This window comes from Camponotus vicinus, unplaced genomic scaffold (assembly GCF_025532165.1).
Source record: "Camponotus vicinus isolate PSW18456_S1 unplaced genomic scaffold, iyCamVici1.0 SCAF_3, whole genome shotgun sequence".
Taxonomy (NCBI): domain Eukaryota; kingdom Metazoa; phylum Arthropoda; class Insecta; order Hymenoptera; family Formicidae; genus Camponotus; species Camponotus vicinus.
Window position 1 is genome coordinate 25,087,795 of NW_028141967.1, and position 25,157 is coordinate 25,112,951.

Genomic DNA, 25,157 nt, shown 5'->3' on the forward strand with positions numbered 1-25,157 from the left:
AATGAGAATTAACGACGTGGAAATGCATAATGTTATACCTGGGCGTGAGAATATTTCGATTATCCGTTTCATCGAACGTTGATATAGCGTGATGTAATCGGTCTTTTCTCGATATAGTCAACAATACTGATGTAGACTGGAACGGACGTATAAGGTTAAACGAAAATGGCTGGTCGGAGTAATTGACCTCTTTAACGTGCGTAAATTGCATCTTAAAAAGGTACAATTTACGTAATAGACGTAATTTAATACACAAGATGTGTGCATTTCGCGAGGCTAACTAGGCAAAGATTTTCTATTTTAAAGCTCGTTTAGATAATAAACGATTTTTATATTAATATTAATAGACGTACAACGTTCGCAAAATTACTCGATAGAAATTTTAAACGGGAAATGGCTCTTAAAAAGAGTTACGTTTACTCGTATCAATTGGTCAGTTTTTTTTTCTGTTGAAGAGAAAAACACGCGTGATCGATCAACAATCATTTGCGCACGATGCACGAAATTTAAATGCGCGCACACGACATTTAGCAAAATTACCATGTATCATTATCCCTTGACGCGAACATCTCTCGCATATCACGCAAAGAGAAATTTTTGCCACTGGATGTATTTGTGTGCGATGGATGACAAATATTCGACACGAAAAAAAATAAAACATTTACATCGCATGTTTAATTTTTTTAGTTGATTATTGATAAGAGACCAAATTTTTATCCTTTTTTTCTCTCTTTGCTCAAGATTTCATCAACGATCGACAGATATCGGTAGATTGGCAATCATCGCGCTCATAATTAAAGTGACTCATTTACCTTCGTACACATTCTTTTCCAACGACGCACGTTCTTGTGATGCAACTACGCTATTTGTATATCCGACCATTAACATTCCTTCTTACGAGATAGCGATTAATGGTGTACAATTTTGGGACGCCACCCGAATATCTCGCCGGATAAGCGAGATAACGAGGCAACTTTTGTTTGACACGTTTAATTGCGGCGATATCTTACGGCCGCGTGTATCTCGGACGGAGGCAAATGCGCGTAGGGGAAGTTTAACCGTGCGCTCGTTCATTTATGCTACGTCCGATAAATGATCGTCGCTCAATCGTCCGGGACGGAGAGATTACGCGCTGTGTTTAGATCCATATCGCGCGACGAGCCTGTGGTTTTCATTCAATCTCGAATCTCAATATCTATATCGAGAATATTTTTCCGATATTGAGGCGTCAACGTAATTTCTTAAAATATTGCGACATGTTTAATGCGTTTCATTGTACTTTGATTACTATCGTATCTACCAATACATCTATAAAAGTTGTGAGAAAAGGCAATACGCGGGAAAAGATACGTGGCGTTTCGTTTCTTTGCTTTGATGATACTTGGATATCTTTTGATATCTTTATCGGAGAAAGTATCGCATCTTTGTCTTACAATTAGTCATTCAACATATTAGGTGCTTTCCATTGGAAAGCACCTAATATGTTGAATGACTAATTGTAACTATTAACATGCTCGTTATGATTCACAGACTTTATTTCTTTACATTTTCTATGTCTGCGTTTTTCTTTCCTTTTCTTTTTTATTTAAATTAGTTTTCAGTTAGTACCTTTGATTGCGAGCGACGTAATAAAAATCACAAATTCTCTCAACACTTATATTTGGCGCGTTATATTCTACGAACAAAATTAGTCTACCATTATTCTTTAAATATTTACCTTTGGCTCTCTCGGCATCGCGGCGACTCGCGTGACTTTCTTCTATTTCTGCATCACGAGAATCGTAAGAATGTTTCACACCTACGCATTTCGTTCGATATAACTCGACGAAGGAGGTTTATTTTAGAATTTAGTAGAGTTTTACGACCGTATTTATATACGCACATATGCATCTTATGTTGACTTTTCACATTTGTTGAGCGAAAAAACCTTGGTTATCTTGGGAAATATATTTCCAATCTATTCTTTATTGTATTCTCTTTCGTATAAGAGCGATAAAAGAATGCATTGAAGATAAATATAGAGATAGTAATCGAGGCACTCATAGTTTTCGTTTGTTGCAGAGAAACGCCAACACAAAGTAATCACAGACACGTACGCCACAAAGTTTCCGGATTACACGTTTCTGGATTTGCGGTTGGAAATCGATGAAACCGTGTTTCGAAGTCGTTCGACGTTCTGCGTGGAGATAAAGCCGAAACAGGGATACTTGCCAAAGGCGGAGCGGAAATTTCCCGTATGCCCGTATTGCCTCAACCAGTATGCCAAGGTAAACGTTGAGTCTTAGTGAATTTTTACAAGTAATAAAATTTGCATAAATTGTGACACTGAAATAATGAGATACTAAAATGAGCCATACAAATTTTTTTAGCTGCGTAAGGGAGACATTGCCGCTTGTAGCAATTATTGTCCATTCGAACTGTTTTCTGGAGCGGAAGCGCGCATGAAAATTGCTGTGAAGGAACTTTTGAGGTCACCGCAAAATAACCTGAGAATCTTTAAGGACGGCATCGTCGTCTACAATCAAGAATCGTCGCTCAACGATCTCGAGGACGTGCTGAACGAATGGCTTTGGAATGCGGCGACGACGAGCAGCGAGCGAGCTCGATGCTCGAACGTCGACGAGTTTTGCAGTTTGGTGTACGCCGCCCTTACGCGGCCTTTCGCACAAGAGCAGCTGACAGAGTCATCCGCCGCTTGCTGTAATTTTCTCCTATCCGCGAACCAAGCTCCGACATTCTGCGCCGAACCGGACACAGTCGCGAGAGCTGAACGCTACCTTCGCCTTGCGGGAAAGGTAGGATTTTGTATAATTCATAATTTATATATCGAAATAATTATCTAATATCTTAATTATATGTGTAATGTTTGCCATTTCGCAGAATTGTAATTTCAATGGCGATGAACTGCCGAGAAACTCGGTACTGGAGCGAATTCGAAACATGCAGCAGTTGTCTTACGTGAATACCAATTACATTTACGGCATTTATTCCGACGTTGCATCGTCACTGAATGACGATACGATATATGACGATTTGATGAAATTACGAGACGAGACTCACGTCAGCGCAATCTTTCGTGCTTTACCCGGTAAATTTACGGTATGTAATATATATTTTTAATGCAAAATTTTTATCAGAATGCACAAGTACATTGTAAAATGTTTCTCTGTTTCAGAATGCAGTCATTCAGAAAACGAAATACATGAAAGAAGTCAATTCTGAAACGTTTCTTGAAAGCAACAATGTTGCAAGAAAATACGATGACAATTCTAAAGGAAACAGTGCCAGTTCAAAGTGTATCTTATCTTCTAATGTCAAGAGAATAGTCGTAAATGGCGATTTCACGTCGCAAATAGAAATTAGTGCCAACCTAGATTCGCATCGGTTATTTTATGAAAACACAAGTTTGCATAATCAGAAAACCAACGACGATGACGAGCAAGAGGCAAATATGCAGATTATCGCCAAACATTTATCGACGTTACGAAATTACCTTTTATTCGCCACTGCCAGAGATTGCTCGATATTAATGACCTTCCGCGAATTGCATCCGTAAGTGCATTGTTCGAGACAATAGCTCGTATTTTCACCTCGTATTCAAAGCGTCCGACAATTGCATAAATTTTCCAACAAAGGCAAAACTGATAAAATTGAGTTTATACAATAGTTTCTGTGAGGGGAAAATGCTTTCTAGTTAATTATTCTTTATAATTATTAGTCAAATCGTATAATATGTCCAACATGCGACATTACGACGAGCAATTGCTTCATTTTATTTGATTATAAATATTTGATCCTAAATGATATAATTATAATTAGTTTATAAAATGTGTGTAAAATTACTCACAAAATATGACACGTGATCAATATTTACCGCATTAATAATGAAAATGCAACAAGCGGACGATTACTTTCGTTATATTAAATATGTATCAGATAACTGATTAGAGGTAATGAATTTTTTGATGATTGTGTTTTTTCTCTTACACAGGGAAAACTTGTCAAAAGTGCCCATGGAAAATACGATTAAGCTTTCGGAGCAACTGTATTTCTTAAGCAGTGTCAGAGTCTCGGATTTGGATCCGAAAAGTGTTCATTCCATCAAGAAACATCGACAACGAGATGTGGATATTTTTGATTCCGTAATTTCTTTATTGGAAGATGTAGATGATTGCCAGAGAAGCGATGCCAGTAATAATACAGTATAAAGAGAATACATATATACACACACACACACACACACACACATATATATATATATACAAAGAAAGAATATATATGAGCACTTAATTGACGATATACTGATTGATTACTGTTGTTTCTAATGAGAGCTATTCTCTTAGCTAATCGTTTCAATTTCAATCCCTTTCTGTAACATTAAGTAGATTCGTCATATATTGCGTAATATAAATAATTAAATCAGAATAATTATCTCTTTCATAGAGCCTAATGCATCTTAGAAATTACTTTTGAATGGATATAATAAATAATAAGGAAAAAAGAATAGATCATTGACATATATTGTTAAAAAAATAGATAATAAAAAAAAGAAACAATGTTTGACTCTCGTTTTTAATTTTTCATCGCTATATATACATAATATTGTGTGTTATTTTTAATCTATCACAATCCAAATGTAATATACAATTATTTCTGTTAATCCTCTTTCTTTCTTTCCAACTTTATTCAACTTTCAAATCATACAATCGAGAAAAGCAAGATGATTAAATTAATGTAATGCAAAGCAACAATTATCTTGCTCAATTAATCATTAATTTTTGAATAATTTTTGAAATATCTCCTTTTTTTAATAGTAAAACGAGTCTTTAATTGCGTCTTTTCTTATTGTTTAATGTACACATATATACTCATCCATTCACACATATAAACATGCTCGCATCGCATAATAGATGCATAGATTAATTGTTTAAAACTTTACGTTAATTCTTTTATTTCTTTTCTATATTACTGAAAAATATAGCGAAGAAGTACGACTTTTGCTCATCATATTTATGTTAAAAAAAATCCTGATAAATATTTAAATCTATCTCAATATGAAATATATTGGATGATATTTGTTGCTTTCATTATATATTTAATATTCTTATATGCATTTGATAGTTTATTGCGTTTCGATATAGTTTCGTTAAAATAATTGTGTAACAAAATGTAAAAAGTTTGTCCAAAACATTTTAATGAAAAAATGAAGAGGCATACACAAATAATAACATTGAAAATTAGTCTTTTAATTTAATGTTTTTCGATATAAACTATATATAATTGCCATAGGTTTTCTTATTTAATATATGACTCTAATTAATTAATAATTATCAATCTAAAAGAGATTATTTCATGATTTGAGAAAGAAAGGTAAAATTTAAATTCTTGTAAGACATGCAGTCTATGAACTTTAATCGTGTTTTTAAAAAATGCGTCATGGTTCATTAAATTTATTCATTTCTAATTGTCTCCCTCTAACAGATGACTTCTCAATATAGATTATTGTCGGAATGCATTATATAAAAAATGTGCTTTGAAATACTCATCTTTTATAGCTTTTAAGTGCATATCTATATGAATAGAATTGATATCTGCTAAAAAATGAAAGCGCAAATGTTTTTATAATTTATTGTTGTCACATTTAGAGTATATTTATCATCAATGTTAGATTACATTAATTTTTCTATAAAATTGAGCAAATTTATAAAAGTGAAATGGAAAAATGTATATGTATAGAGAAAGATATATGATGTATGGATATACTATTAAATTTAAAAATACATCTTTTGCTAATGTATAAAGATCTCACATATCACGTAAGACTGTTTTTTATACGAATGTAAAATATTAGTGAGTTGTTTAAATTAAAACTTGTTAATGTTTCTTCATTAATTGAAAAAAAGATATAAAGCAAAGTATTTGTAAGCAAATAATGTGAAAATGTATAAATGTAAAATATTGCAAGATCAAATTAAAAATGAAACAAATTTTCGATTTTTCAATTTTTGTTTTAAAAGTAAAATTTAGTAACTTATCATGAAATCGAGTTTAAAACGTCTATATGTTCAAAAAAACATCAGATAATTATAATGTAATAATATTTAAAATACAAATATTGTTTTGTCAAAATCAAGATTCAAGAGAATCAAGATATTCAGAATTTTAGCAATGAAACTTATAAAACTTTATGTATTATATAATTCTTTGCCTCATTGACAATAATTTTTATCACAGAAAAATATCCTTAAAAAAACATTTTTAAAAAAGTAGTGAATATAACCAGATTTCCCTAAAAATGTAAAAAACAAGAAAATTGAAAAAATAAATTCTTAAAAATCTACACTGACTATCTTGTATATGATTATATATATGCTGAAATATAACGCGCAAATATATATTTGTTTTTCAGATTTAATTTTATAATAAGTTTTGTCTATTCTAATGTTTTTATAAGATATGATAATTATGTAGATACATATATAATTACATGACATGTTAATTGTGAAATAATTATTATACTTAAAAGATTCGATAAAGATTATGAAAATTGAGACCTCTCAATAAACCGTCAAATAGAATCGAATACATTAAACGCAGCAATTTTGCGATAACCCGATCGAATTTTCATACGAGCGATTGTCCCGGGTACAAGGCCATGTTGCACAGTTATGAATGACGTGGTTGCGAGGTGGGGTGAGCGTGCACCAGTGTTGACCGAACCAGGAGCGTGCAAAGCTGAACCATTACCCTCTGCAAACTCTTAGTGAATCAAATAAATGATACATAACCGGGAAAGCATATAATAATCTTCAACAAGTCAGAAAAATTATTGTTATTTAAGAAAAATATAATTCAAAGTTGTAGGTATAAAATGTAAAAGAAATAAGATATTGCAACATTAATTAAGCGCGAATAATTACGAGGAAAAGTTGCAAGAGAGAACAAAAGAAATGGACGACAGTTGTGACTCGCATCTTGTATTTTAGTGTCACGTATCACCAGTACAAGTCTCTCCGTCAATTTTGATTTTGGAAAGAGAAAAAAAGATGATTGTTTCAATATCTAAAGACACGTATTTAATTTGTCGCGGGTCGCTCCTGAGCATCCTCGAGCATGCTTGAGCACGTAGCGCGCGATTGGTGCATCAATGGAACGATCGGGCATTTTCGGATGCACGCGACCATCTTCGCGGTCCCACCATCGCGAGTGCCTCTCCCATCGAGGTCGGGGGCGATTCGCGGATCCGCGCCCGCGCTAGTGTAGTGGTCGGTCAGTCGACGTTCATAAATGATGACGTAAGGTCGCGGCTCGTAGCGAGCCTGGCGATTCGCGGTACGTGGTAACGGCCTGTCAGTGAACCTCGGACGGAGATGGGGACGCAAAAGCCCGGAGAATGGGCGAATTTATTGCTCGCGCGTTTCGAGGATCAGGTGCGCGAATAGTGACGACGAGGAGCGTCGTTTCTCTCCTCGTTCATTTCCTGGTTCCGTCGAGCTCGCCCTCCCTCTCTCTCTCTCTCTCTTTCTTTCTCTTTCTCCTCCTTCTCTTCCTCCTCCTCCTCTCTCGGTCTCTGTATCGCTACCCTCTTCCGGTGTGGCCACCTCCTCCCCCTAATGTCACATCCACGATGCACGGGGATATTCGCTTCGATTCTTGGTTTCCGCCTTTCTCGGATTCCGTTTCGAGATCGGTTTCGTTCCTCGCCGAGAAACTCGCGAGTCGCTCTTTCTCTCTCTTTCTCTCTCTTTTTCTCCGTTCTCCGAGTATCGAATTTCGAGTTCACTCGGTGCGCAGGGTAGATTTCGCGCGGGCGGACAGGTGGACCAGCTTATGGATCAACGACTGCGAGAGGACGATGCTCGTGCGAACGCGATTGACAGCCGGTTGTACCGTGACAATTGGTTAGCGTCAATTCGCTAATTTAAACGCGAAAGAGAATATATAGGACCGGAGTACTCTATCGGAACGGGCTGTCCAAAGCTCAAGAAACGTGTACAACTCGAGAATCAAGACGGTTATTCTATCGATTAGCAACAACTATCTTAAGTTTAACAAGTTTTTGTTAATTTCGCGCGGGCTATGAAATGAATTTGTAAACTATTTCCAAAATAATTGTTACAAACGCGAACAACATTCGCAGAAACTGTATGTACGATTGAGGTATCGCTCGCTCAAATTCAAGCATAGATTTCCCAAGATGTTTATTTATCTTCATTCTTTTCTTGTTTGCACTTACGCCGTTCACAAGAGATAGATTGTATTGCGAGTAATTTTTGAATATATGATAAAGAAATTGAATTTTACTAAAAAAAATGATCAATTTTAATATTTAAAAGTTACATATGGGGCCATTTTGACCTTATCGATATTGTAATTGATAGATGTTAAAGGTTTAATCGATGAAAATTTATTTTTTAATTTTTGTTATAATGTTCATTTTTTCATAAATGTCAAGGAATATATACAAATTTTTGTAGATTTCTTTCAAGTGCTTTGAGATCGCTAAAACTGCGATAGGACATTGTAACCCATATGTGACTAGAAACAGAGCAAAAAAATGTAATCTACAAGAATTAATTTAACTAAATTTTAAATATTTTTCTCAAAATTACTTGGAACGTTAACAGAATAGCCATCTTCTGTGTTTTTGAAAATAAGAATAATTCAATTTTACATCTGATGAATTGAAAGCATTAATCTAATTGAGATATTATTGATAAATATTATCCTAGCTTATCTTTTAAAATCGAATTTGATAGCTGCGATAGAGAATTCTTTCCACCTTTATTATTACGTTACATTGTTTCGATATCACCGATTTATCATCGATTGCACCGTGATCTAAATTAATGTTCCGCAACGCGATTCGCGTAAAAGGATCGGGCTGTCCCCTATTCGATTAGTTACACAACCCTCTTTGTAGAAAAAAATCGGATATCTCGCATTATAAATTGGGGTCAGTGCGTATCAACAAAGAGAGCGATCACCCCAATCCCTGAGAATGCGATGTCGTTCCTTCCCTCCTCGATTCGTTCATTCATGAAAAGATACATTCTCGCAAAGATGGCCCCTCCTTCCCCAGCTTCCCTCATGCGGTTTGACCTTCGCCCCCCCCCCTCCTGCCCCCTCCTCCAGTCAACCTTGCTGCGAGAGCGGCTCAATCAAGGTGTATATACAGTAACGTATCTAAGGAGGGTACGAGGTATATAAATATCGATACGCGAGCACGATTCTACGCGATCCTCAAACTTGCTTCCGTAAATTTCCGCGTAAATTTTATTGTTCCACGTTATTGATTATCGGTCGAGCGATGGGGATTTCGCGGTTGAAATAAGATATTTGTGTTTCAATTGGAATCTTTCAATTGTTTGCAAATATATTTGCATCGCGATGTCCATCAAATAGAGCCAAATTGATGAATCCTCGCGAAAGACGCGCATGAGGTTGCTTCGTTCTCTCGCCGAATTCTCTCCCCGCCCGCTCTCGCGACGCCTCCCTCGTTCATGAGTATCGCCCATGAATGAAAGTCGCTTTACGCACTTGAGCTTAATCGCGTACCGCGCGATACGTCTAACAAAAAGGAATAAAACCGGAATCGATTGCGTCGCACGAGCGCATAAATTGGCGTTTCCTATGTCGGGGCAATTTGTCGCCACCATTATTTCGAGCGCGTCCACATTTCACCCTTAATGCCTCTTTTTTATGCACGTTTCTTTTTTTTCTACCCCGTGCAGCACAATAATTACTGTTCCTGCGAGAGAAATGAATGGAGATTCGTTCACCAGATATTACTCACTCTTTGTTGATTTATTTCCCAAAAAGTAATTTTTTCTCTTACATTTGTAGCTGCCGTGTCGTTCCGGTCCCGAAAGTCCTCACTCACGAGTGAACGAGAAGAGGAATAAGAAATGCTTGATAGAGATCTCTCGCTTTCGTTTCTCCCTCGTTATATCCGGCCTTACAAAAATGCTGCAACGCGTCAACGAGCTGACACCGAACACGAGCGGTCAGCGGCCGTTTCACACCATGGATCAGGATCGACAAGAGTCCATCATCATCGTCCTGGACACGTTGGAAAAATGCCTAGCGAACACACCAAAGGACACGACAAAATTCGAGGAGGCTATGAACATAAAACTACTTCTCCGAGAAATATGCCAGTTTATAGGTGAGCGAAATAAACGAGCGTATTCAACGACTCGTAATAATACTCTTCCCGATTCATTGGCTTTTTCGAAAGCTCCTTGAAATTTCTAGAGCGGGAGAAGAAGAATTCAGATTTCATTAAGTATAATTAATTGTTATTTCTTATATACAGGAATACCATCAGACAGTCCACAGACGAAAATGATTAAGGATCTGGCGAGCAAAGTGCTATTTGCTCTAAGTTTGAATTTCTTCAATGCAGTCTTCAATCGGATATCGGCCAGGCTTCAGGAACTGTCCAATAGTGGGGACGAGAATCCAGATTGTAGCGACATCGAGTTGATGCAATATATCAATGTCGACGTTCACAGACTGACTAGACTTTTAAATGGTAGGCAGCGAGTATTGTAACGTGATGCGATCGTATAAAGCCAAATTTTTAACGTATTATACTCGTTTCGTAATATCATAACAATTCTCGCTCTATTGCTGCAGAAACGATACAGAAAGTCCGGCAACTCAAAAAGTCGGCGCACCTCGTGCTCATGAATTCCCTTGAGAAGGCGATCTGGAATTGGATGGACACTTATCCGCAAGAATTTGCCGATCTGCAGAAGCAGCCTAATGAGGATCTTAGTAAGGCATGCGAGGAGTTGTTTGACATTCTCGACACGTTTGTCGACAAAAAGAGCCGCGCCGCGGCAGTATGGCCGTTACAGATGATGCTGCTAGTTCTCTCCCCCAAAGTCCTGGAGGAAATCGTAAACGCCGATTCCGGGCCGCCCGGTTCGCCGCGGTACTTGAAGAAGAAACAGTTTATCGACAGCGTGAAGCGCAGCTTGAGAATGCACGGCAGCTCCTCTAGCCGACAGTTGTCCGAGGCCGCGGCGGTCACATGCGTCAAGCTCACCAAAGCGGCCACGTATGTCAACAACGCGGAATCGAAAAATAACGTCATCTTGATTTTGGTACAGCAATTGATGGATGATTTAATGACGCTTCTTTTCCATCCCTCGAAACCATTCTCTCGTGGACAGAATTACAACGCGCAGGATGTCGAGCTAATGATCGATTCTTTTGTTAGCTGCTTCCGAATAAATCCGCGCAATAATGAGATGTTTAAGTTTTGCCTGAATGTCAACTACCCGTCGACGTACCAGTTCGTCTTGGTCAGCTCGTTATACAAGCAAGTGCAAGAAAATATTTTTTTCTCGCGACGTCGCGTCATTAATAAATCTGATTGGTTCCATAATGCCAATATTTCAGAATCTTCACGCAGCCGAGATTGCCATGGTGGCCAGAGATCAGTCTCGTGTATTCTTACGGCACGGAACTCAGAAATATGTTTACCGACACTCTAAACAAAGTGTCGCAAAACTACATATGTAATACACCGCTACGCATGATTCATAATTTTGCTCTTAAATCTAAAGAAGAGACCAACTCCAAGAATCTATTGTTGGTGATGGTGCGACTCATTCATGTGGATCCCATGTTAATGCTGCATGTATGTATGTTTACAGATAAATATAGGATAATCAATGAATAAGATGCGATGAATGTTAATCACATAAAGAGTATAAACTTGCTAATTATAAATATAATTTAAACTATACAATATACACACACACACACACACACACACACACACACACACCTGTACACATAGATTATATAACATATATAAAATGTTCAAAGCCTAAATTAATTTAGCTTTTTACAGAGTTATGGCACAGCTGGTCACGAAATACAAAGATCTACTTTAGAATTGATTCATGGGCTCGTCTCGTTAGTCCATCAGCCCACGATGCCAGACATTGCCCACGAAGCGATGGAAGCTCTGCTAGTATTACATCACCCGGACAAGGTCAAAGCGTGGAATCCCGAAGCGCCGTTGGATACTTTCTGGGATGTCAGTTCGCAGGTCGTCTTCTCAATCTCGCAGAAATTGATACAGCATCAAATATTTAATTACACGACTATACTCAAGTGGCTTCGCGAGATATTGAGCTGCAGAAATGCCTTTCTTTCTCAATATAAGGATTATGCAAACGTGGGCAGCCAGATCGCGATTAGCAAACAAGCGCATATTAAACTCGAAGTATATACTTTTATCTATTGTAAAATTACATTTGAAATTAAAAATTAACCCGCGAAATTTATGCGTTATGCACAGGTCGTTTGCTTAACATATTTATGGAGTATAGACATGGAAGCTGTTTTAGTATCAATGTCTTGTTTCGCATTACTATGTGAGGAAGCTGAAATTCTTTGTGGCAGCGATGAGGTAGCAGTGACTTGTCTACTTCCAAATTATCATTTGTATGTAGAATTGGCGCAAGCTTCGACCGTATTAATCTCTGGTGAGTTTGATTTTTTTACGAGATTTCACGTTCGAAACAGATAGAAAAAGATGTCAAATGAATATTTCAATTCATTTTTCTCCATTTTAATTAATAAAACTCTTATTCGTCTGTAGTAGAGTATTAAAGATCTTGTTATCGTAATAGCCCACGGGGAGAGTAGGCTATGTTATCAGGAACATAATCACGGTGAGTCCTCATCTCCATATATATATATATATATATATATATATATATATATATATATATATATATATATATATATAATTTTTATATTTAATATTCATATTTAATTATTATTGTGTTTTGATCCGATAATTTATTCTACTATTAATGAGCTGTCGATTGATTTTAGGACGCGCCACGTTACAAAAGAGAATATTATCTTTATTGAGAAAGATAGAACATTGTGTGAATGGCATACAACCTGTAAGTATATTTATTTTTTATTACTTTATAAAATTTCATATTGCATAAAGTATAGTATAATAAATTAAGAAAAAAAGTTAAATTTTCAATATTAATCATATATAAATCGAACATACTTAATCCTATAATCTTTTCAGAAATTAATAGAGAATATTATATTTATATTTAGGCTTGGGAAGAGACATTCAGAAATTGGGAAGCGACTTCGCGGCAATTGTCCAATTATCCCAAGACTAAGACTGAAGACGTACAAGTCGAATCATTTTGTCGCAACACCGTGAAACGAAGGGCAGCGCATCAAAATTCGGAGCACGAAGTGGAAGAGCAAATTAACGAATGGGCCAATATGACAGGATTTCTTTGCGCTTTGGGCGGAGTATGCTTGCAATGTCGTTCACCAAATAGACCGCCTTACAATGTGCTTCCCTTCAATCCCGAGTTTAAAAAGAGCTCGACAAAACAACAAGAGCCCAGCTCCGGTTTAACAAATCTTAGTCAAGAATCGCAGTATTGCACAGTTACGCAGTTTGTGTTCAACTTGCTACGATTATTGATTTGCAATAATGAGAAACTTGGCACTCAAATACAAAAGCACGTAAAGGAATTAGTTGCACATGAGATGAGTCCTGCCTTGTATCCAATATTATTCGATCAGATTAAAAATATTGTCGAAAAGTTCTTTGATCAACGTGGACAAGTGGTGGTATCAGATTTGAATACGCAATTTATCGAACACACCATTTTTATAATGAAAAACATCCTGGACTCAAAGGCAGACCAACCGTCAGAATACCTTGGGATGACCAGTATCGAAGGCATGATGTTGGCAATTGTTAGATATGTCAGACATTTGGACATGATGGTGCATTCGATTTGTATCAAAACCAAATTGTGTCAGCTGGTCGAAGCCATGATGAAAAGACGGGATGATCTGGCATTTAGGCAAGAGTTGAAATTTCGCAACAAACTCGTCGAATATTTGACCGAATGGGTAATGTGCGCGCCTCCCTTTTCTTCGACAATTGCCAACGATATCACAGCTTACACCAGGTAAAACATTTTCTGACATTTTATACATTTAACTATTATCCAATCTTTCTAAGTTTCCATCTCTAATTACGATGGAATAAAATTATGATATTATGCAGGGATTTGGATCAAGCTTGCATGGAAGCAGTAGGAGCGTTGTTGCGCGGACTACCTCTTCAGCCTGAAGACTCCGATCGTGTTGATTTGATGGAAGCAAAGTCTGAACTATTCTCGAAATATTTTATGCTCTTTATGAATTTAATAAATTACTGTAACGAACCGTCATCATCGGAGGACAAGGATGTCGTATCTCGACAATCGCCTACTTTAGCGACTAGCAAGTTAGCCACTTTGCGCAACACTACTATTCAAGCCATGAGTAATCTTCTCAGTGCGAATATAGACAGTGGTTTAAGGCACTCGATACGTACGCAAAAATATCAGATCAATTCATATGCTTTTAATTTAGGAGTTTTCTGGAGGAGCGACTCTCTTAAACATTCTGTTGAGAAGTATTCTTACTTTTATTTTCATTTATCAATTTACGCCTTCCACAGAACTCTCCGGTTGTCATAATTATCGACTCTAATAATTAGTTCTATCACGCTAAATGCTGAATTTTTTTTCTTACTTAGATTTAGGTTACAACGCAGATCTCCAAACGCGTGCTGCGTTTATGGAAGTGTTGACTAAAATACTTCAACAAGGAACGGAGTTTGATACTCTTGCCGAAACTGTTCTAGCGGATAGATACGAACAATTGGTTCAACTTGTTACGATGATCAGTGATAAGGGCGAATTACCTATCGCCATGGCTTTAGCTAACGTAGTGACAACAAATCAAATGGATGAACTGGCACGTGTCTTTGTGACACTATTTGATGCAAAGCACTTGTTATCGCCTTTATTATGGAACATGCTCTATCGAGAGGTTGAGCTGACCGATTGTATACAGACTCTTTTTCGCGGTAATACTCTGGGAAGTAAAATTATGTCGTTTTGCTTTAAAATTTATGGTGCCAGTTATTTGCAAGGCCTTCTCGAACCTCTCATCAAACCTTTGCTGAATGAGCCAACAATTAATTTCGAAGTAGATAGCGCGAGAATTGATCCTAGTGAAAACATCGAGCAAAACGGTAGCAACTTGATCGCACTGACACAAAAGGTGTTCAATGCTATAGTGTCGTCGGCAGATACGTGAGTTATCATTTGTAAACGAATTATTACAAGTAAGGTTATTCTTGAGTTTTCAAAATTTATTTTGTATCCAATTTCGCCAGGTTTCCTCCACAGCTGCGTTCAATGTGTCATTGTTTATATCAAGTATTGTGCAAAAGATTCCCGCAATCACCGCAGAGCAACATTGTGGCTGTAGGAACGGTCATATTTCTGCGTTTTATTAATCCTGCCATTGTCTCACCCCAAGAGATGGGTATTGTGAATAAACCGGTACCACCGCAAGTGAAGAGAGGTCTCATGCTTATGTCGAAGATATTGCAGAATATCGCCAATCACGTAGAGTTTAGCAAGGAACAACACATGCTGCCATTCAATGACTTTTTAAGAGCTCATTTTGAAATCGGTCGACGATTCATCATACAAATAGCGTCGGATTGCGAAACAGTTGATCAGACTAGCCATCCTATGTCATTTGTATCGGATGCTAATGTCTTAGCTCTTCACAGATTGTTGTGGAATCATCAAGAAAAAATCGGGGATTATCTCAGTAGCAGCAGAGATCACAAAGCTGTCGGAAGGAGACCTTTCGACAAGATGGCAACATTATTAGCATACCTTGGTCCACCCGAGCATAAACCAGTGGATTCCCAGTGAGTTATATTGTACTTCCTCATTTTGATTATGCATTATCACAGTTTTATGCGATTTATTTAAATTGCAAATTAATCATACATTTCGATTCCAGCTCGCTCTTTTCATCTTCTTACGTTCGTATGTCTCGATGGGCAAGTAAAGATATGTCGTCGACCAATTTCGAGGAAATCATGATGAAACATAATATGCGCGAAAGAGAGGACTTTAAGAGTATCCAGAGTATGAATATTTTTTATCAAGCAGGCACTAGCAAACAGAGTTATCCAGTGTTTTATTACATTGCACGTCGATTCAAGTAAGCATTTTATTTTGCAAAGAAGCAAAGATGAAGCGAAAAGTCTATTTATAGCGTCTATTTTGTCTTCTGTACTTGTGTTACTTGCGCATTATACATGTCGGTTAGTGATTAAAATGATGCTTTGATTTTCAGACTCGGCGAAACAAACGGCGATTTGTTGATATATCACGTGATCCTGACTTTAAAGCCCTTTTATCATTCTCCATACGATGTGGTCGTTGATTTCACTCATGCATGTTCGGATAATCGATTTAGAACGGAATTTTTGCAAAAGTGGTTCTACGTTTTGCCAGAAATAGCCTATGAAAACCTCCACGCGGTATATATTTACAATTGTAATACCTGGGTGCGCGAATATACAAAGTATCACGATAGCATCCTGGCACCATTGAAAGGTAATCGAAAGATTATCTTTATCGACAGTCAAGGAAAATTGAATGATGCGATCGATATCGAACAACAAAAATTACCCGGAGCAACATTGTCCCTGGACGAGGACCTGAAGGTATTTACCGGTGTTTTGAAATTATCCCACAAGGAGATGAAAGTATCTGTGAAGCTCGGACCGACGACCTTGCAAATAACTCACACGGACAGATCCAAAGTATTGTCGCAATATGTTCTCTTAAACGATGTGTATTACGCTTCCGAAATAGAAGAGGTTTGCCTGTTGGATGACAATCAATTCACGTTAACCATCTCCAACGAGGTGGGATTGTTGACCTTTGCCCACAGTGATTGCGATAACATTGTACAGGCTATAATCCACATAAGGAATCGCTGGATGTTGTCACAACCGGATTCCATGTCCGTTCATTCGAAAATCAGGCCTAAAGATGTACCCGGCACCTTATTAAATATGGCCTTATTGAATCTTGGTAGCCCGGACCCGAATCTTCGGACTGCAGCCTACAATCACCTATGCGCACTTACGGCGACGTTTGGCTTAAGAATAGAGGGTCAATTGTTGGAGACGTCCGGTATATGCATACCGTCGAACAATACTATATTCATCAAGCATCTGAGTGAGACCTTGGCGGCGCACGATCCACATCTCACGCTTGAATTTCTCAAAGAGTGTATACAGGGCTTCAGAGAATCAACTATCGAGCTAAAGCATTTATGTCTCGAATATATGACGCCGTGGTTAAGCAATCTTGTACGATTCTACAAGCCCCATGACGAAGGTGGCAAGCGGCAGAAGCAGGTCACAGAAATTCTCGACGATTTAATCACTCTGACCGTCCAAGAGATTGAAATGTATCCGAGCATACAAGCTAAGATCTGGAGCACGATTGGCATGCTGCCAGAACTGATAGACGTTGTCCTCGATATTTTTTTGCAACGTAGCGCGCGATACGGTTTAGGTTCACCGATGGCCGAGATTATGGCGGACACTGCAGTCGCCCTAGCGTCCGGTAATGTGCAACTGGTAGCCAAGAAGCTAATTAGCAAGGTATGTCGAATAGTAGACAAGACTTGCATGTCGCCGACGTCTCAACTGGAACAACATATAATGTGGAGTGACATAGCGATTCTTGCGAGATATCTTCTGATGCTGTCCTTTAATAATTGTCTGGATGTAGGGAAACACTTGCCGTATATTTTTCACACGGTAACGTTACTCGTGTGTTCCGGCAGCTTGACCATGCGAGCCTCCACTCATGGTCTCGTAATCAATAGTATTCACTCGTTATGCACGTGCAGTTCGCCGTCATTCTCCGAAGATACGCACAGGATATTGCGGATGAGTTTGGATGAATTTTCATTGCCTAAATTTTACTTGCTGTTTGGTATTAGCAAGGTAAAATCTGCCGCTGGCACAGCCTTCTACAAACATCCAAAATCGAGCTGCAAGCACGCGAACGAAAAATGGCTCAACAACGAGCGAAACGTATCCGGGGCACAGGGGGATAAGGAGAGACTTTACTTGACTAGCTTAGAAGTAATAACCGACGCTCTTCTGGAAATTATGGAGGCTTGCATGCGCGACATTCCCAAGTGCGATTGGTTAAAAACGTGGACCCTGTTGGCGAAAAACTTTGCTTTTTGCTTTAATCCAGCTCTGCAGCCAAGGGCACTCATTGTTTTCGGCTGTATCAGCAAGAGTATAACGGATCAGGATATGTGGCAGCTACTAAAGATATTAGTGAAGGCGCTCGAGAGTTTTAATGATATCAATCTCATGGAGGCCATCGTTATGTGCTTGACGCGATTGCAACCTCTTCTGAGACCTGTAAGTTTCTGTTTAAGAAAAAAAAACCTATAGGAGTTGTTCAACTTGAAGTATTCAGTATCAAGCCGTTTTTCTGTCCAAGAAATCGCCAATACATAGGTACTTATTCTGGATCGCCACATCCGTTCTCGAGTTGGACGAAGCGTCGTTATATGCATCCGGCCTGGCCCTTCTCGAGCAGAATCTGCACACGCTCGATTCACAGGGCACTTTCGATGAGAAGGTCTTTATGCATTTCTCGATTTTCTCTCAATTTTGATATAAATTTCAAAATATTTTTAATAAAATAATGGTTGTTTCTCTATTCGTTTCTTTTTTAGACATTGGAACATGTGATGATGTCGACACGGGAACCTCTGGAATGCCAGTTCAAGCAGTTGGATCACACTGTGGGCCTATCTTTTAAATCCAATTTTCATTTCGCGTTAGTCGGTCATCTTCTGAAGGGTTATAGGCATCCCACACCGACCACAGTTACCAGAACGGTCAGAGTATTAACCATGTTGCTGGCGATCGTGGCAAAGCCTTCGAAAAGGGATAAATTCGAGGTGACGCCTGAAAGCGTTCCTTACTTGACCGGTACGTCCAAGTATAAATGCACACAGCACAATCGACACTTATTAAATCCAAATTTAAAGAAAGATTTTATGCAAATTTCATTTTACAGCGTTGGTGGCTGTATCGGAGGAGGTGCGTAGCAGGTGTCATATTCGACATTCGCTCGATAAAAATCTACACGATTCATCAGGCAGTTCGGACATTCTCGATACTTTACCATCGCGCAATGCGGTGAGAATATTTTTTGAGTATTTTTTACTATGATTATGATATGACTGTTTTCATGAAACCATTCGTGTGTTTATTAGGATATGTCCGGCGCACCCAATCCTACAAGTAGAAGGCAAAAGACTTGGGACTTGCTGGATCAATCGGCACTCACTCAAGCGAGACAACAGAAACAACAGTCCGCGCAGGTATAAATTACATTTAGTTCTACATATATTACTTTCGCGAAGCAACTCATCCTTTTTCGAGCTATAAGTAACGCGTAGTCAACTTGTTTGTTTAAAACATCGTAGAGGTTAAAAAATTTACTTTTATTTTTTTCTCTTTTTTTTTATATAGAACATATCGCGAGACGTAGCGTCATCCTCACTCATATACATCATTATTCACTTAGCAAATAAAAAAAGAGATCGTTGAAGCATCGTACGAAGCATGAAGTTGCTAGAAAAATGCACTGCATGATCCTAATTGAAAGAATCTCTATGAGATAGCACGAAATGAAATTCAAAATCTCTTTCCATGCGTGATTCGCATAACGTATCGCTTTTATTATCTTGCTCGGCTTATCTTATTGTACTTGATTATTTAGTAAAATTATCTCACTCTTGCCAAAGCATATCGCTCTGTTCATCCTATTACTTGAAATTTTGTGCGTGGTGTGTATGTGTGTGTGCGTGTGTGTATGTGTGTATGCGCATTATTTCATATAGTGAAATGTATCTATGCATCTGTCTCGGATTATATTCTATATCTCTCTTTTGGGTATGTATTTGATTTGATTTACTACACTCTATGTAGAAATATTCCCACTTGAGTTTTATCTCTAAACTTTTCTTCGCACATGAGAAAGAGAGACACCCTTTCGCAAGCTTTTTTTGAATTGAAAATTGATTTCCGTGATCGTTTCGTCTTATCATTTGCCATATATACTTTTGATCCGACTTTTCTTTAATTAACTATTAGTAGATGCATAGTATTGTATATAACATCGTTTTATTCCTCTATGCATCTCTCTGTTTACTCTCTCGGTGTGTGCCCGCCTGTGCCTGCCCGGATTGTGTAAAACGATGCAACTTGTGTCACTAACAAGACTGGCCGGCTTTTATTTAAATCGCAGCGATCCTTGAGCGTACCGAACGCAAAGGACGACAAGTCGACGGACGATGCGGAACAGCAGGTATATATCGTTATTTCGACCACGATTCTCTCTCTTGTATCTCTCTTTCTCTCTTTTTTGTTGATATTCTATATACATTCTATATATTATATCCAGACGCGGTTCCTCTCCTTACGTTTGTGTTGAGAAACAGATGAAAATATATTTTCCGCGACTGTGATATACTTACTTTATTTCCTTTATACATACATGGTCGAGATTTAATAAGAGGACTAATGTACTCGTACTTGTACTGCTATACAGAAAGATCGTAGCACTAGAGTGAGCCTGAGCAACGAAAATAACGTCTTACTCGATCCGGAAGTGTTGACCGATTTTGCGACGCAGACTCTGGTTCTGACCATGTTGGCCACTCTGGTAAAGTACTCCACCAGTGAAAATGAAACGCGGATTTTGTACGAGTATCTAGCGGAAGCGACTATGGTTTTCCCAAAAGTCTTTCCAGTTGTGTAAGTTTTATTTCATTTCTCTCTAATAGTGCTATAAAAAAATTAGTTTAATGTATCGATAAAAGAGATACCCGAGAAGAAATAAAAAAATATCCATTTCTAAATTTTTATATCAAATGTCGCTTTACAGACACAACTTACTCGACGCAAAGATCAACAGCGTATTGTCCACCTGTCATGATCAAGCGATATTAAATGCGGTTCAAACCATTATACAAAACATGATAGCCAGTGAAGATACGAGCCAACAACATCATTTGCAGCATTATTTGCAAAGCTGCGGTTTCCGCGGTCTTTGGAGGTTCGCGGGACCTTATACGAACGTAAGTCAGAATTAATTTTCCTAATGTCGCAATTTCATAATGATTTCTATCATAATATTGATTATGTAGATTCAGTATTTTAAATTGACAATATATTTACAGTCCAACTGTACGCCTGAGAGTGCTGAATTGTTTGTAAATTGTCTAGAAGCTATGGTAGAAATATGTATGAAGGTGCAAGAACCGAATAAAGAGACAGCTATAGGAAAAGGCAAACGCCAATCGGACTCTGCGCTGAAACCAAGGCCGTCTACCGTCGGACTTATTCAAGAACATTATCGTATGTCATCGGAGATTGATTCTTCCGTTCACGTAGAGTAAGTCTTACATTTTATTACCGTAGCGTTTACAATCTGATCTTCTTTGCGTCTGCGTCACATATTATAGATTGCGAATATATATTGGACAAATGATATATTTCAGTCATAGTGCAGATGGCAGACGAGAAGACTCGATAGATACTAGTCAAACGGAAGATATGGGTGACGGTTCGCAGCCTTAGCAATTACTTTGCGATACCGGCAAACAATGTCAAAAAAGTGCGCGTAAAAGGCAAAGTAATCGAAAATTGCAACGGCAAACGAGGTATGTGAATTTTAAATAATCGAATGATAAATATACACATAGTTAAATTTAGTTTAAGAAATTTTATCAGAATAAGAGATTTTATCTTTTCCTCCCCACCGAGTATTAACAAATTCAAATTATCGCTAAAGGCGCTTAATATTTCCGCTTTCCTTAACCGCTAAATATTTCGCTCGTAGAACCTCGCAGACTTTCGTCCCGTGTTATTGCTGCAACATGTCCAGTCAGTTTAGTACAATGCCGTCCACATCGCGATAACGAGCCTACCGGAAATGGAAGTCAACTAGCTAAGCTACACTCTCGTAAAATATTGTTTTATTTCTCTATCAGCTTTCTATATGTATGATAACTTTGCATTATTTTCTTAATCTATCTATCAGTCGCGCGAGTTTGCCATCTTTAACAATCTTGCTATTGAGATTTGCATTTAAATGTGCATTGTTACGTTATACATCAGCGCTTTTCTATACAACGAAGCTGTACGGAAACTCGCGTTGCGAGATATATATTGTAAGACTCGATTTCAGCGATTCAAGATACGTAGCATTTGACATTTTGTCATAATTCAACAATCGTATTTATCGTCACTTCGTTATATTGCAAAAAATAATTTATAATCGATTTCCTCGGAAAACATTCATCGAATTAGCAACGAGCATTGTATATGTTCGATATCTTCTCAATAATTACGCGTATAATAATAATTTAATGACTGATATTAATTTTCTGGGATATACAAATTGCAATATAATATATACAGGATGTCTGGAAAATCGTCCGCAGTACTTCGGGAAGTGATTCGGGATCCAAAAAGAAGAAAAAAAGCTATATAAACATAAGTCCGGAAATAAGTCGTTTCCGAGTTATAGTCACTTTTATATTAAAAAAATCGTAATTATTTAAATTTAAAATTTAAAAAAATTTAAAAGAGGGATGCCAAGCGGACTATAAATTACGATTTTTTTAACATAAAAGTAACTATAACTCGGAAATGACTTATTTCCGGACCTATGTTTATGTAGCTTTTTTCCTTCCTTTTGGATCCTGAATCACTTCCGGAAGTACTGCGGGCGATTTTCCGGGCACCCTGTATATATATGCAAATACTATCAAAATTGATTCAGAAACAATTACTTGAAATGAGAAATAGATAAAATTTTATGATAAGAATGTCGTTTGCAATTTTTTTTTCAATATACGTATCGAATGTACGTGCAAAGCGTTGTATCATTTGTCGCAATTTACGTTTATATTTGAGTAATCAGCTCTAGAGAGTGTGTATAAACAATTATTATTCTACCAAAAGAATCTCCATTAATCCTTTAAAGGATAAAAATACTGCGGTTGCGCGTGGCAACTCTTTATTATTACACAAGAATCGCAGCTTTCTTCTCGTGTGCCGTTGCATGTAGATCTCAACGATACAACAAAGATGATCTGGACCAGTGACGCCTCTCGTCTCATTAGGCGTTCGAAGCCTCGGGACGAATAATTTAGAATCTTATCAAGAGAAACACCAATGTAACTGTATACTGTCTTTACTACTTTTTATTAAAGTACAAAGCGAGACCAAGCGATATCTTCTCTGTACTATAATATACGCCGGGGGACATTTTAGTAATAAGAAAAAAGGGAGGAGAAGAGAATATACGCGTGGCGACGTATAAAATTGATAGATTCTGCACTCGTGTTAACAAAATGAGTAGCACCGAGTACAAAGGATCATGTGGAAATACTCTCTCCCTTAACTAGTTTGCGTCGAGAAAAATACTCGTTCTTTTTTTTTTAATTTAAACATTTCCCTTATTTATTTAAATGTACAATTTCTTTATAACGCCATAAGCGAGTGTGTGCGATATGTATAAATAAAAATGAAATATTATACATAAGATTGAAAGCGCGAATTTAACAATATAAATGTGGGAATGATATTTTTCGTGTGACGGAATGAATAGCTTCTCAATGGCGTTAGAATGGCTGGTTTGGAGTTTGAAAGATGCGTTTGTACATAGTGCGTTGTATAATGTTTGTACGTATCGTGGCGATTTTGTAAAAGTTTGTTGATTTTGTCCGTCTGTATTTTTAGAAGAGACAGAGAATATGGATAATGAAGAATACGATGTACCGTACAGATAGATTTCAGAATTTATTTCCTCATAGAGCTTCATCCGAGCTTGTACTTAAGCGATCGATTAATATCTTTGCATTCTCAAGTCGTTAATTTTCATAGATATGGAAAGCATAGACTGTCCAATTTACAATGTAAACAAAAAATATCCGTTCGAACGAAAAAATGAAGCTATTTAACGAAGCTCGTCGTTTTTTTCTAATAGAGATAAATTTGTCCTTTTTATTTTTGATAAAAAGAGAGAAACATGAATAAATATCGTTATCTCTTTTGTTATATTGTTACGTCTGACTCGTGTTTACGATAGTCTATATCTCCTATATCTATGTTAATTTCTTACATGAGCTTTGACTTCTTATTCAATTTATAGAATGTGCGCTAGTCATATTATTATAATGTCGGAGAGAGAGCTCGAAATAATTTTTTACAATGTTTCTTATATAGTTTTTATAGCTGTTTTACTTTTTACAAAAAAACTTACCAGGCAACCCCATGACATAGTACAGCTGATTTATAAATTAGTAATTTATCCAGTATTGAAAATAATGATTCGTTTATAAATTTATTTTCACGCGCAGTTCGGAATTGTTAAGCGCTAGCTGTTTGTAGCTGTCGTGTTATCGCGCGTCTTGTTGTCTCTTACCAAAGGTATAAATCGTCCTTAGACTGCGTTAGGCAGGCGATTAATTAAGTAACGATTACATACAATTAAGGAAGACAGGCCGTAATTGCTTAATGTCTACGCGTCATTTTCGAATTTTTCATTAACACGGCATGTTTTCCTTTCGGATCTCGTGTGTTTTCGCGATGTTCGTATTTTTAGGATGCGTATGTGTATGCGTGTTATCACGAGGGGTTTGTAAATACTATATTTCAGAGTGTCTAAAGATTAATGAACGCAACGAGTTGTCGGACCGGCGAGTACTTGCCTTTAAAGAAGAAAGAAAAATGTGAAACGCGCGTATTTCTCTACAAATTTCTCGCTGCCATTCCCGTCAAGAATTTAATCCCGAAACATTAACATCTTATCGGCGATGATTCGATTCTTACAAGCTTTCTACGTGTACCTAACGCGTTATCAAAGTACATATAGAGTACGCGCGCGTCCGACGAGCGAGCCAAGAGTGCGTGTATATATGTATTGTAAGTACATAGATAAGAGATGTCTATTTAGTGAATCGTGATGCGCATTACGAGATATAGATATATTGAATGTACGATAGCTCCGCGGACACTCGATTCGCACGATTGGCGTTAAGAATTATTTTTCTCTCGATCGAATCTCCCTAACGACGTGATTATATCTGGCCTTTCTACGAATAACGATACGATGAGACAATTTTTTGTGTAAATATATCCACGAGATTAAAACGCT

General features: G+C 37.5%; 2 protein-coding genes across 9 annotated transcripts in view; both read left to right on the forward strand.

The window, feature by feature from the left end:
• The window catches only part of Ipk1 (Inositol phosphate kinase 1), a 73,639-nt gene extending 69,349 nt beyond the window's left edge, over positions 1-4,290 (forward strand). For all 8 annotated transcript variants that reach the window (XM_083095327.1, XM_083095326.1, XM_083095328.1 and 5 more), the window contains 5 exons: positions 2,062-2,267; positions 2,370-2,795; positions 2,881-3,099; positions 3,176-3,552; positions 3,992-4,290. In XM_083095327.1, the coding sequence (XP_082951453.1) occupies positions 2,062-2,267; positions 2,370-2,795; positions 2,881-3,099; positions 3,176-3,552; positions 3,992-4,208 (1,445 nt within the window). In that variant the 3' untranslated portion in view covers positions 4,209-4,290. The remainder of the gene's footprint in view (positions 1-2,061; positions 2,268-2,369; positions 2,796-2,880; positions 3,100-3,175; positions 3,553-3,991) is intronic.
• Positions 4,291-7,235: 2,945 nt separating this feature from the next.
• Positions 7,236-23,783, forward strand: Nf1 (neurofibromin 1). Its single transcript, XM_083093037.1, has 25 exons — positions 7,236-7,430; positions 9,847-10,168; positions 10,319-10,537; positions 10,642-11,332; positions 11,413-11,653; positions 11,870-12,247; positions 12,323-12,509; positions 12,657-12,698; positions 12,865-12,938; positions 13,108-13,988; positions 14,087-14,394; positions 14,603-15,164; positions 15,248-15,796; positions 15,892-16,095; positions 16,231-18,334; positions 18,417-18,557; positions 18,655-18,913; positions 19,002-19,123; positions 19,201-19,308; positions 20,211-20,297; positions 20,541-20,746; positions 20,877-21,069; positions 21,172-21,386; positions 21,493-21,654; positions 21,834-23,783. Exons 1-24 carry the CDS (start codon positions 7,371-7,373, stop codon positions 21,569-21,571), a joined length of 8,232 nt encoding a protein of 2,743 aa, XP_082949163.1. The 5' UTR covers positions 7,236-7,370; the 3' UTR covers positions 21,572-21,654; positions 21,834-23,783.
• The last annotated feature ends 1,374 nt before the right edge of the window (positions 23,784-25,157 follow it).